Source organism: Balaenoptera physalus (assembly GCF_965194825.1).
Source record: "Balaenoptera physalus genome assembly, chromosome: 7".
NCBI lineage: Eukaryota > Metazoa > Chordata > Mammalia > Artiodactyla > Balaenopteridae > Balaenoptera > Balaenoptera physalus.
Genome location: NC_138886.1, coordinates 26,146,246 through 26,160,351, shown reverse-complemented (window position 1 = coordinate 26,160,351; position 14,106 = coordinate 26,146,246). Strand labels below are relative to the sequence as shown.

The 14,106-nt window shown below is 43.8% G+C and overlaps 1 protein-coding gene and 1 long non-coding RNA gene across 10 annotated transcripts in view; both read left to right on the top strand.

Moving 5' to 3' along the window:
* Positions 1 to 14,106, top strand: part of LOC309665087 — a 230,806-nt gene that overhangs the window by 115,158 nt on the left and 101,542 nt on the right. The gene's annotated exons all lie outside the window — the stretch shown is intronic.
* Positions 1 to 14,106, top strand: part of ZNF462 (zinc finger protein 462) — a 147,229-nt gene that overhangs the window by 97,754 nt on the left and 35,369 nt on the right. For all 9 annotated transcript variants that reach the window (XR_014266179.1, XR_014266180.1, XM_082471162.1 and 6 more), the window contains exon 8: positions 12,620 to 12,887. Coding sequence is in view for 7 of the 9 variants with exons in the window: in XM_082471162.1 (XP_082327288.1) it covers positions 12,620 to 12,887 (268 nt within the window). In the remaining 2 variants the exon portion in view is untranslated. The remainder of the gene's footprint in view (positions 1 to 12,619; positions 12,888 to 14,106) is intronic.

Sequence of the window (14,106 nt, the reverse complement as noted above, 5' to 3'; positions counted from 1 at the left end):
GAGTCCCCAGAGCGTGGCTAATTACCTTGCACGCATAGGCCCTCAAATGAGCTATTTAAGTGAACGAATCTAGTCTTAAGTGCTGCTGTTCATGGTGCTGCACACTGACCACGACCCTCAAGAGGCCGAGACGCGTAGTGGTTCAATGGCAGGACTGCCTTTTGTCACAGACCCTTAACATTTTTCATACTGAGTCTTGGACAGACACTCCGTGCCCAGCTGAGCCGGAAGTCCCCAAGAAAACTTAGATGCCCGCATTGGTTATGAAATAAAATCCAAACATCCATGCAAGTTAAGAAGTTTGAGACAAACCCCTCACAGATAGTGGGGAGAACCAACCAATCGACCAATACATATGTACTGTAGATCAGGTGGTTAGAAGTACAATCAAGAGAAAGAAAACAAGGTAACAGGGAGAAAAGGGCAGCGGTGGCAGTGTCAGGTAGGGGCGTTTGGGAGAACATCATTAATGATGGGGATGATCACACCACCAATCGGTTACCCAGGGACCTTGCTCAAAGCTGGAGGTGATGTTGAAAAACCTTTAAGAGGAAATAGACCCCAGAATGGTTGCCAGGAAAGCCTCTAAACCTTGGAAATTAAATTTGCTCTGATGTGCCTTTTCATAGCAAGTTGATTTGTGACCATTCTGTGTGCCTTGTTGTCTAACAAAATGAGGGTGACTTGGTGTATTATTTGGGTCGAGCCCTGCCTCTGAGCTGAATCCAAGCCCCTCGATCAGTCCCCTCCCCATGGCAGCGATCCTCACCTAGAGAGTAAGCCAGCCAGTTGTTGCCAGAAGGGGCAGTGCGGTTGGCTTTGCCCAGAATCAGTCAGTCACAAACTAGCTGCCGAACACCTGCCACGTGCCTGGAGCTGGGGTGAATGTCAGTTACATCTGTTTAGAGCAGTGTAAGAGATGCTCATTCCACTCCGTCCTGCAGTCCAGTGAAGGAGACCAAATTCTTTCATCTATAGAAAACACTCCATAAACACTAAAAGGCAATTTGTCGTTTAGTGCAAAATATATGATGCAGATTTTAATTGCTGTGGAACTGCGGCCCTTAAATCACCCCCCCCAACCCCGTGCCAGACGCTGTACTTTACACACTGCTCTCCTCTGTTTCCACGGCACCCTATGAGGTCGTGGGTGTCACTGTCTCCATTTTACGAATGAGGAACCAGAGGACTGGTTAATTGAGGGTCCCCAAGGGTTACGAGGAGGCTCACATGCATGCTCCGGGGCGCTGAGAAGTTGGCTGTTTTCCAGGTGCTCCCTTGGTTTCCCCATCTGTAAAATGGGAAGTAACACATCTCATGTCATAAGGTCATGGTGAAGATCAGTGAGAGACTTGTGCAAAAGCACCTGACATACCTGATGACCTAGAGCTGCTAAGCCAGTGAAAGGTGAGCCTGGATTTCACTGCCTGGTCCTTCTGCTTCTTGGAGGTTTACACCCTGCACCTGAGCCCAGCATCACTAGCAATATTCCTGCGGGGGCATTTGGAGTGGGTGCAAGAGTGTCTGTCCGAAGAGAAGAACCTACTGCTTTAATGTTATTAAAAACACAGCTTTACCCGGAGCCAGGATTTTCTTCCACTGCATGGGAAGAGGTGGAAAGAAAAGGAAAAAAATGGGTAAGAAACCCACTGGGTGTGTTGGTTCAGAGACTCCCGCTGCTGGGGGACAATTTTAGAATAACCGCGCGCTTTGAAGTGTGGCTGCTCGTTCCTGTTCTTGATCCGCCATCGTTATCCTCACCCGATTTCCATACCGTCAGTTAGAGCTCAACATGTATCTAAATATATACGCTTCTCCTCAGATGTGTTCTTTCCTCTTGCTTCGCTGAGCTTTTGAGAAATCTCTGCATCGTTCCCTGTGCGGGCTCTCCCTGTACTGTTTGTTACAAGCTAGACACTGTGACCACCTCCTTGAAGTCTGTAGGTATCTTCCCTCTGGTCAGGCCTTGAGGAGGAAGCACGGTGGCCTTGCCCGTGGCCCTTGAGCTCTGCATACCATCTGAAGTTGCTAGCGAGCTCTCGACTATTGCGGCCAAGTCACTGACGTAAAAGAGGCTTTTGTACTCCACGTTGTTGGTTGGATTTTCCGTGTGGTAAAGACATCTATACGATCTAAAGGAACAGCAGGAAGCATTACTTCCTCGTCACGCAATTCCAGAGTCGCAGGTGAGTTCTGCATTTGGTATTGTGAGAGCGTCTCAGTGAACAATGGCGGATGCCACCCAGAGTTTCCTCCTGAAAAACATTAGGAAAGGGCTCCTTCGCCATGCATTCATTTGCTTCGCGACAAATTTCCAGCCGGTTTCAAGGAGGATCTTTAAGAACACACACTTTGAGTTACAAATACCATTTAGTACAGAAGGAATACCTGTGATATTTGCTAATGGCTGTGGCAGAAAAAGAACGTGTTTTCGAAACTGGGGCATGCAGGAGCCCCGGGTTCTGTTCCTGTTTCTCCACTGACTGGCTGGGTGACATGAAGCCATCTCTGCTTTTCTGAGCCGCCGCAAGTCCTTTTGCAAAATGAATAGCCTTACACTACATATCTGGGAGGAGAGTGCATCCATGATGGAGGAAAATTGGTAAAACATTTCATACAGTGAGGATGCAGTGTTAAAAATCTGAAAGTAATCCATGAATACCTTCTGGATTGCAGAGGCCTCTATTTTCGTGGCCTTAGGTGTTGACTATAGCAAAGTCATGGTGCACTTAAATACACGGTACCATTACACCTGTGCATTTCACGAACATCTGTGCCTACCACAGATCTGTGCCTACCAGTGGGTGCGAAAAAGGAGAGAGCGTTTCATACTGATTCATCCGAAGTGGCTCCCAGGTGTCCTGATATCATCTGTTTTAAAGTTCAGACTTTTTGCTGATTTAGGGTGAAAGCCAGAAATTATGCCTGTGACTTCTTGGGATGGTCATGGATCATGAATTTCCTGCCATTCAAATTCTCAAATGTTTCAGAAGCCATTCTCCAGGTAATCAAAAAAGACCCAGGCTTGTTTCAGTAAAAGTGGATCACTGTTTCAATGGGACGGCTCTATTAACCACAGTGTTCAAGGAGAGAGTGACATTTGGTTAATTGGATTTTCCTGTTAAATCTGGGTTTTCCAGAGCACTTTTTCCAGTTTGAACTCTTTTTGGATCTTTATAACACGTTCATTGAGCACCTCTTTTGGGCCAGGCCCTGAACTAAGTTCTGGGAGATAATGAGCTTTAAGCAAGTTATGGGTGGATAGTTGGATGGATGGGTGCATGCATGGATGCATGGGTAGATATCCTGCTTGCAAAGAGATCATAGTCTGGTGGAGGCAAAATAAATTAACCTGCATGCAGCATGAGTACTAGCAGGAGAGCCTGAAGGGGGGAGTTGAATAAGTGTATCTAGAAAGGTCAGGGAAGATCTTCACAGTGATGGTAAATTTGAACGGAGTTCAGTTTTGAAAGATGAGTTTGCCAGGCTGAGAAGTCGAAGAAGGATATTGCAAGAATGTACAAAGCAGCAGCGAAAAAAAGCACACAGAGTGAATGTTAGGAACCTTCCGTGTGGCAGTAGCGCTGAGTGGGAGCAGTGTGGGTGTGGAGCGGGGTAGGTCTGGGAACATGAAGGTGGGCCGGGGTACTGATACTCAGAGTTTGGACATTTTTCTTGTAAGAAGGCGTGAATACCTTGATCATATTTGCTTTTAGAAAAGAAAGGGATCTTAGGGGGAGAAGAAACTTGAAGATAGAAAGCCAGTTAGGAACGTCCTGCAATGCAAGTTCACACAAGCAACCGCAGGGGCCTGAACAGAAACAGTGGCTGTGGAACCATGAGTGGGTCACAGATACGGGCTTCTTGGGAGGTTGAACCGATAGGGCTTTTTCACTCACTGAATGTATAGGACGAAAGAGAAATGAATCAAGGGTTTGTTCTGATTTTATTGACTGGGTAGATGATGATGCCACTGGGGGAAAATGATACAGAGAAACAAATGGGTTTGTCCCCGATTATAGGACCTAGTGAATTGCAAGTCCAGGAATTCTCTTTGCTTTAGGTCAGACTTGCCTGGATTCCCCCGAAAATATAGAGAAAACGAGAACATGAAGCTTCATGCCAAATAAGGCCTTTGAGAGACCCTTTCAGTGAATTTAAGGATGATGGAATGCTAAATCTCAGCCCCTTTTCTTTTTTTTTTTGCTGTTTTTGTCATTTTGAAGACTAACTTTTTGTTTTGTTTTGTTTTCCCTGATCATATTTCAAGGTTTTGTTTTTACTCATCAGAATGACAGGAAGTTTTCCGTGTGTGTTTCCTTCAAGTTTGGCCTCAACCTTATTTTCAGGATTAGGCGTTTGTTTTTCCGTTTGTCTCCATGACAACCAAGCCCAGAATTCCTATATATAGTCATCCAGTGCCCATTGTCCCCCCTGGCCATTGTGTCATAATCTTGTACGTCCAGGCCAGAGAACTCTACTGATGATAGAAGACAAGGAGGTGCCAGAGTCCTTGGCCTGGAGGTTTTCAAGGCATAATCAAAAGAAGGAAATAAAGTAACGTGGCTGCCTTTAGAGATTTATGTTCCCCTTTAGACGCTATCCAGGAGGAGTTGAAATGGCTTGTGTTCCAAAGCTTAGTTTCTAATACAGTTTTCCTTTGGAATGGCCCAGTGTTCTATCTGGAGAACCTTTCTGAGAGTCTTCAAAGGAAATACGTGGAAAGTTGAATTGGTGATTTGAAGTTGGTCGTGTTCTGGATGCTACATTCTGCTCCCTGTTAATAGCAAGAAATGAACAGCAGGTATCTTGAGAAAGAAATTGAGTTTCAAAGGAATTCAGATAGAACCTAAGAAATCTTCTAAAATAAGTAAACCTCTTGAATCTGTGAATCATCTTGACAGCTCTATGCTACAAACAGTTCTTGTAACTTAAAACAGAGAGATAGACAGACAGAGGTACAGGATTGAATTTAAGAAAGTTGTTCACAAATTCAATCCAGGAAACATTTTCTTAAGTACTTTTTTGAATGAAAGGACCATGAGTCTCTGGCTGTAAAAGCACATAAGATACTATTGCTGTCAATCTAAAATGTAAGCCCCACGAGGGCAAGGATCCTTGCTGGGTTTTTTTCACTGATGTATCCCAAATGCCTAGAAGTGCCTGGCACATAGAAGCCTCTCAATAAGTATTTTCTGAATTAATATAAAATAGGGTCAAACATATAGATAGATACAGTTGAAACTTATTTGATATAATCAAGACCTAGTTTCTCAGTGATATTTGAAAATTTCTTAGTGCAGGGAATCCTTTTGAAAATGCTTTAAGCTTTTTATTTTCACTCAAAAAATGCATTCATTCACCAAGATTGTGCTGTAGGTTTCAAGCTTATGTATTGGAGTGTGGGTCTTGTGATTGGAGTTCCCCATTTTCTCTCTTGCATAAACTGTGATCACCTATACTACTTCCAGTTTCAGTTTCTTTTAAGTGGGATGATAATTTAGACATTTGTGGAACAGTCTTAGAGCAGAGTCCTTCTAGACTTTTATGTTCTCCTCAATCTTTTATCTTGCCAAAACGTAATTTGACAGTAATTCTTTTTAGCAACTTGACTTTCTCAAATCTTTTCCAAGCACTTAATGTAGCTTTCATAGAAATGGCAACTTTTATACCCATCTTTCATCATTTTAGGTAATATTAATTAAATTGAATAAGCTCAGTGACAAATATAAATATAACAGTTACAAAGAAGTTTGGGAGAAAATAAAACTGATCTTTGTTAGCATTAACTCAACTGCTGGAAGCAGAAGTGGATGGGGCTGCTGCAGAGTGCTCCAACAACCGGCCCGGACCCTGTTGCCATGGGATGTTTTAAGGTCAAAGGCATAGAGCGATAAGGCCGAATTTGTTGGTGGAGGTTGCTTAAGAGAACATATATAAATAAGCTGAAATATAATAAGATCCAGTTGAAAATCACTATGTGTGTGTGTTGACAAAACACAGAGGAGAACAGAGTTCTGTCTGGATTGTTGGGGGAAAGCCTCACAGAGTAGGTGACATTTCAGCTGGGTTTTGAAGGATGGGTAGGGATTTGCCAGGCATAAAGAAGAGGAAGAGCATCAGGGAGCCCTTGATCAAGGATTCCCAATGATGAGATATGTAGAAAGTGCACGGAGTTGGGAATTAGCCAAAAGTGAGGCTGGAAACACGGGCTGAGACCAGACTGTAGAGCTGTATGTACCAAGGAGTAGACTTTATCCTTGAGCCCTGGGGCATAATCATATCATACTCATGTAAGTGATGTACATTATATGTCTATGACATGTATGCTGGCCAAACGAGAACAGATCTTGGACGAAGGAAGACCAGCTAGGAGGTTGTTAGAGTTGCCCGTATGGGATCCGAGGACGTGAATGAACAGTGGGAAAGGTAGGCAGGGCCCTGGAGAGGAATATGATGGGAGGTAAGAAATGACATGTGTCTCTGGGATGTGGTACCTGGTGAAATGTGCTGCCACAGGAAACATCTGACAGTCTGAAGGAGGAATCCCACAGCTTGAGCTTGAACGAAGTGGTGAGCCATTGACTCACATTCAGAACGCCAACGGAGATGCGTGAGCAAAGATGGTGGCCGTGTGCGGCATGTTGAGTTTAAGGCGTCCGCCAGACATAGAGTTTTTCAGCTGTGGGTGAAGACTCAGATCATGTCTGAGCTCACTGATAAGCAGGAGGATTCTCTTATCTCGTCACCAACAGATACCTGGGTTGCTATCACATACATGGAAAGACTTGGACCCTTTTTGTCCTTTGCCTGAGTTTCTTAGCCATTGTATGATAGGAGTCGATGCCATTCCCAAAGCTTCCTGCCTGTTAACTAAAGTATGTCTTTAGCCGCTCTCTTGTCATTGTTGGTGTGCCTTTCTCAATTTTTCTAGGAGCAGTGGGCAGTATTTCCAGCATATTTGGGTCCCAACGCAACCCCTATACTTTGGGCATTTACCATATTTGTTGTTAAATTATCTACAGGTAATATTCTGTTTCTGGTTTCTTATACTACCAACCTTCAGTTGCCAAATCACCTGCTTTTCTGAAGAAAATTACAATCTGTGCATCATTTTGAACTCTCTGCTATTTTAGGACTTGAAGATTTTAAATCCTTCCTTATGTGATCTCCCTCACCTTCCGATGTACATATTTTTCTGCTCAGACTCATCCTCTGATCTTTATTTCTTTTCCCTGTAGGAATTAAGTCACTTTGTTGTGATAAGAATGTAGTTGTTTAATTTCTATTTATGACTTAAGGTGGAGGTGTGGTGAATTGAACATTTAGGTAGCTTCACGTCTGGTAGTGATTTCATTAATTAACACACTAGCTAATACTAATTACGTTTATTAATGAAACTCAAGGTTCTCTTGACATCCTCCCTCCATCTCCCTCACTCCTACTTCCATCAGTCACCAAGTACTGCTGGTACTGCTGATTTTGTCTTCTTCTCCACTAGGTCTTTGGAGATAAGGTGCCTCCATTGAGACTTTTTTTTTTCTTTGCAGTGAATCACAATCAGTTATTTACACGTCTGTCTGAGACAGTGAGTTGCTTGAGGGCAGGGACCATGTCCTACTGTTCCGGAACAGGGTCACCCATTGACTTAGATGTTCAGTAAATGTTCGCCGAATGAATGGGTGTCATTTAACCATTTGCCCCCCCTGGCCGCCTCTAAAATTTGCTTGCCTAAAATCCTTTTGTCTTATTTTCTCCTGGTACTGGATTTGCCCTGACCAAAGAGCCTCTCTCCCAAGTCTGCATGAAAATCTAGCTCAGATATAATTAACTGTGGTTGCTGGCACCAAGGTACTGCTGCCACTTTTTCACCTTCACTAGCACCCTCTCTGCGGAGCTGCGGAAAATTGCGAATTGATCCTCTCGTACAGCTTCCTTTTCGGATCACTCAGCGTGTAAGGCAGCTGTCCTCTCTGCTGCTCCCACAATTTACTGCCCAATTGATTCTTACTCTTCCCTGTGTCTTCCTTAATCTTGCAATAGTTAAACTCTCCTGTTACTGTTCATTTGTTCTCTTTGCCCCTTTTATTCCTTCAGTCAGTGGAGTAAGTGTGTTAGACATGAAGCAGGCGTATATCTTCATAATAGCCAGCTTACTCTGTGTTTCTCCTAGTAGATCTGGGCTCCTAGAAAGCATCCCTCGCACCTTCTTCTTTTTTTTTTTTTTTTTTTGGCTGTGCCATGTGGCTTGTGGGATCTTAGTTCCCTGACCAGGGATTGAACCCGGGCCCCCAGCAGTGAAAGCGCTGAGTCCTAACCACTGGACCGCCAGGGGATTCCTTCCTCGCACCTTCTTTGACTTTGAGTCCCTAGAGCCTGCCTGTGGCCGGACACGAAGAGAGTGTCGAATATTTTGTTGGATCAGAATATTTAGGAGGGCTTCATTCTGTCATGTTTATTGTTCTTCCAGAGTTCACTTATTTGTCATTTGCTAGAAAATAGATTTCCAGTGATTATTTCTGTGCTGGCTAATCTCTGGAGAAAAAAGAAAAGAAAAGAAAACAAAACCCTTTGAACGGATACTTACCTGGGTTTGGCTGGAATTCTGGGCAGCTGGAATGAGAGCCAGAAACTTCCCATTTCTCCAGGAACCTGACTGCATGAGAGGGCTAGGAGGTCTCATCTGGAACTCAGCCCTTCCCCGGTTTGAAATCCTGAGCTGTCCAAGAGCCACCGGAAGACACCCATCTCCCATTTGTATTCGTGTACCTTTCTTTTCCCAGCCAAATCCCCCCTGAGTAGTGTTAGAGCGTTACCTTTCGAGGGCAGTTTATCTGGCATCTAACTTAAGCATGCCATTTGGGCAGGCACATCTCCGGTGCTGGGTATTTGCAGTGCTTACCTGTGTAGCGTGCTTATAGAAATGTCCCCTGAGTGGTCCCTTTTTTTTGTTTTTATAAAGCATTTTGAAATTTTGGATATTCTTTTTCTTTCCTGGGAATCTTACTTTGTTGATTCTTTTTTCCCATGTGCTCTGAAATGCTGGTTTTAGTGTTTTCTTTGGTATTCAGTTTAATGTTTTTTTCTCTTTGTGATCATTTCTACCTAGTCTGATGTTACTTTCTCAGCTATTGCAGGCTTACTGCCATCTTCTCTCTCTCTTATCTGCTGTGTGTTTCTTGCTGATGAAACACTCAGATATTCTCGCATGTTCTTCCGACTTGCATCTCGGGACCCCGGAGGTCAACCCATGGAGTCAGATGCCTGATAGACAAGTTTCAGATTTTAGAGTCAGAGAGATCTTTGTTCCAATCCTACCTCTGCCTCTCAGTAGCTGTGTGGTCAACCATTCTCAGCCCCAGCCATCTCATCGGTAAAATTGGCATGAGAACCTACGCCGTACACCGTAGTGGTGAGAATTCGTTGTTGACTGTTCAGTAACTTCCAAACCCCTACCTAGATGCGCTGTGACCATCCATTCTACAGTTCTGTTATGATCTTGCTTTTATAAAATCATCTTCCTATTATAGACAGTTTACAAAATGGATAGCTCCGTATAACTTAGCTAAATTTATTTTATAACTGCAATTATAAATCATAATTTAATTTCCAAAACTTTGCACGTAAATAAAGTCACAAGTCAGAGACCGACACTCTTTTCTGAGACTGCACATCTCAGGGATGGGTTAAGAATGGATGGACCAATGCCCTCTTTGCTGTTGGCTCCATCGTAGATATTCCAGACCATTCAGGCGGTGAAGGTGTAACCTGTACTCCTGTGCTTTAGCTGCTGTATGTTCCCATGACCACAGGTCGGGCTCTGCAAGCACAGAGTGTTTTCCTTTCTTTTTCTTAAGCTTGGAATGAAAGAAAAGAGTCTTAATGATGATCTTTAACGTATGTGACATGCCCTTCACTGCTAAGAATCTGTGTGTCTTTCTAACCTGGGCAAGCATCATCTTCTGCTCTTCTTTCTGGCTGTGCCTCGTGAACCAACTGGGATTTTATGTAGCTCAGCAAGTGGGCTTTTTTAGGATCAGTGGAATCAGACACACTCACGTCTTTGTCGCTTTAGTGCCTGAAGTGCTGAAATTGTACATTATTCACAAACTCCAAGGGAGAGCGAGGAAGAGTGTGTCTTGGCACCAGAGAGGACAGTACAGCTCTCAGAAGACCCAACAAGTCATCACCTGGGCGTTACTTCAAATGTATCCTAAGTGGTGGGATTTGCTTCCTTCTGTAAATAAACCTGTCCATCTGATTTTAACCAGGAAAGAAGGATTTTATGACACGGGTACCTACAGGTGTTCTTTTCACACTGCATTTGTGAAGGGTGATAAGCTGTCCTTTCTTGGAATGCTCTCTCCACGACTTCTTGCATTTTTATTTCGAGTTTCATATCACATAGAAATACCGGTGCTAAAACTGAGACTGCGTTGTTTGAGATGGGTGGAATGATATGCCATAGACCCTAGAAACAAGAAAAATGCGTTGAGTCGGACCCCTCTCCCTTTGGGGAGTTTATCCAAGAGAGTCTTACGTGTGCTCTAGGTTGGGGGTGGCAGAAGGTAGGGGAGGCACATTGACCTGGTTTGTCTTCTGATTAGGAGCCGGGTTGTAATTTTGTTTTAAAGGGACTGGAGCTGTCGGGTGCCTTGTGTCTGAGTCTTGGAGGCCGTGGTGTCTGCTTACTGAGAAATGGGCTGTTCCTTTGTTTTGGTCTCTGGGGAGATCTGTGGCTGGTCGACAGGTCAGGGCAGTCGGACCTGACTTCGGCCTTGCTGGTCCCAGGATTTCTTTCCTGTAGAGCTAAGAGCAAACCGGGACCAGCACCGGCGAGAGGGCAGGGCTGGCCGGGGTACTGGCGTGGCAGTGCTTTCCCGGCAGCTCAAGTCCCAGTTAACAGGAGAGGTGGGCAGAGCGTGCTTTGTGCTTCATTGTGCGTGTGTCTGAAGCAGAAACGAGTCTTGAGAGCTTAAACAGAAAACATCTCAAACAGTCCATGAAATGGTAAACAAACCTGCTGTTGAAAGAAAGAATGAGAAGTTGACAATTGCATTATTGTGATCCTGAGTGGGTTCATCGGCTAGGGTCGAGGAATAAGGAAAAAGGAGATAAAAAGAATCGGGTGAAATGAATTCAGTTGTGTTATGTCTTTCTTCCTTTGTCTTCAGTTTACACCTGGTAATGAACCCATGGAGGCTCGGAGATATTGTTCGAGTTTCCTTTTGTTTTATTTGTGTGTGTGTGTGTGTGTGTGTGTGTGTGTGTGTGGCAGGTTTGTTTACAATTTCCGAAGGGTTTTTTTCCTCAGTCCTGAGGAATATGAATTGAGGAGGGGAGGAGAAAACAAGAAGGGGAGGAATTTTAGTATTTTGAAGACAAGAGGTGACCCCACAATAAGGGACCTGCTCTGAGGCCGATGGGATGGATGGTACCAGTCTCATCAAATATGGGTTTTACAGAGCCCCCGCGTGTCCCGCCTGGGGAAATCACACTTTGGAAAATTAGGTGTCCATCAAATCAGGAGGAGGCTGGTACAGTTTCTGTCCCGTTTTCCCCCCCTGCTTTTTGAAAGGCTTAAGAAAACAGTCCTTTGTTTTCTTTTCAAGGAAAGTTACACTGAAATTCATCTGTGTGGGATTCACAGACGCCATTTGTGTCATTCATGGGCAGCCGTAGGTTATATAGGACAATGGTGGTGATAACGTTGGTGAATTCCTGACCTCAACATTCAGAGCGGCGTGTTGGGAAAAGGTTCAAGACCTTTTTTTCTTTTCACTTTCTCTCTCCTTTTTAAAAAACTTAAAAAAAAATTATTATTTAAGGAAGAAACTGAGATTTTCCCACCTCCCGTCTACATTAGATTTCCCCACCACATGACATTGGAGCGTCACAGGCTTAAGATTTGTGCCTGTCACTTCCAGCATTTTCCTCCGAATTGCAAACTTTCAAATACCTTTCAGGGAAACTTGTTTGGAATTTCATTTTAATGGGATTTATGAATAAATCTCCATCTTAATGCTGACTAAGCTTTAAACATCCATTCCTGGAGAACGAACACTATTGGATTTTTATATTTTAAAATTTAAATCACTTGACAGTGAAGGCATAAAACATTTTTATATTTGTGAGTGCCATGTGCGTGAGCATTTCTGTTAAAGAATTCCCCCCCCAACCCCCGGTTGGCTTGAATAATTCTGGGCTGCAAAGGAGGAGATATCGCATCTTCTACTTTCCTTTCTCATGTGGATGCCCGTGTACATTGTGCGGGTTTATTTATCTCACCTACAAGGATGGGTATTCTGTGGCAGCCTGTTGCCACGCTGCAATTTCCTTTAAAAAAACAGTTTACTTTCTTCCTTCACTTTGAAACCTTTAACCTCAGAATTTTATTTTTAAATGCTGTGAACCCTCAAAGTCAGATTAAAAGAAGTGACGCTTCCTCCCTACCTGCCTTTCCCCAGAGATGCGTTGTAGAATGTAAATGAAGATGAAAGCTGGGATCATAGTCAACCCCTTTAAAAAAAATAGTCAAAACTAATGTTGGGGGTTTTCAAGTGTCAAACCTCCACTGTGTTCTTTGTGTCTGGTGTCATCTTCCCCCGTCTGTCCACAGATTCATCCTACTCCGAGCCTCCAGATGTTCAGCAGCAGTTGAACCACTATCAATCCGCTGCTCTGGCGAGAAACAACAGCCGTGTGAGCCCCGTGCCTCTTTCTGGAGCTGCGGGGGTCACTGAGCAGAAGACGGAAGCCGTTCTTCACTGCGAATTCTGTGAATTCTCCTCTGGCTACATCCAGAGCATCAGGCGCCACTACAGGGACAAGCACGGTGGGAAGAAGCTCTTCAAGTGCAAAGACTGCTCCTTTTACACAGGCTTTAAGTAAGTGGCACGAAGAACAGCCCTGAAAAACAAGGTGGCTGCACCCGCTTCACCCCTCACTGTACTCTTCCCTTTCACTCTCCTATCTGGAGCTCATGGGAGGCCCTGCCTGTGGGATGAAGAAGGGGTTGTTGGGTCCAGTCTTCACAAGAGGAGGCTAGTTCCAGAAGACTGTTTTGGGGGTTTGGGGAAGAGATGAAGAGCTATATCAGAACAAATGAGTTTAAAAATCAGAGGAAATGGGCGCCCAAGGAGTGTGAGATCATGGCAGAGGATTTCCCTGAGCCAGTATGTGAAACAATGAGTGTTTGCCCTTTGGAAAACCACCCCCTCACTCTCACCTTTTATTTTATTTGTCTTTGGGGGAAAAAAAATATATCTTCTTGGAAGCAAAGTCAAAGTCAAGAGAGAACATCTGCAGTAGTGACGCCCCTGCTACCCTTGTAGAGAATTCTTATTTCTTAAGATCATATTCTTGAAAGACGCCCAGAGAACCAAGACTCCACACTGGGAAGACTAAACTTGAACAATCGCAGAGAGATTGTTCCCATCTAGAAAAAAAGATAATCCAGAGTCACCTTTGCTCCTGTGTATGACAAAGATTGGAATGCTTCCTATCATTTAATCTAAACTCCTGTGATTTCATCTCATCCTGGGAGATACTGTTTAGGTTCATGGTTACGAGTGTAGAATATGGAGCCTGACTACCTGGGTTTGAACTCCAGCTTTGCCACTTAACTGGCTGTGTGACTTTGGACAAGTTACTAAGCCTCTCTGTGTCTCTGGTTCCTTATCTGTAAAAAAAAAAAAAAAGACAATAATAGTACCTACCTCGTAGGGCACTTGTGAGGAGTAAAAGAACCGTAAATGAAGCCGTAAAGTACTTAGCATAGTGCTTGGCACAAAGGAAACACTAATAAGTGTTATTGTATCATAGATAGAAAGCTTTTATAATAATATTAAATGCTATGGTTCAGATATAAAGCTATTATCTGCTCCTGCTGCGTCAGGGCCTGGGCTTTAGGTCACTCCAGTATTTCAATACCCACTCCACACAGAGAGGCTGGCGAGTAGGCTTCATGCCCCCCAAAAAACATGAACTGATAGAAAAATAAGTCTCTTTTCCACCAACATTTTAGTTGCTGGGATTTAATGGAAAATGTGTTACATCTCTGACTATTAATGTGGTTCAGTTGTTTTTTAGATAAATATGTATGTG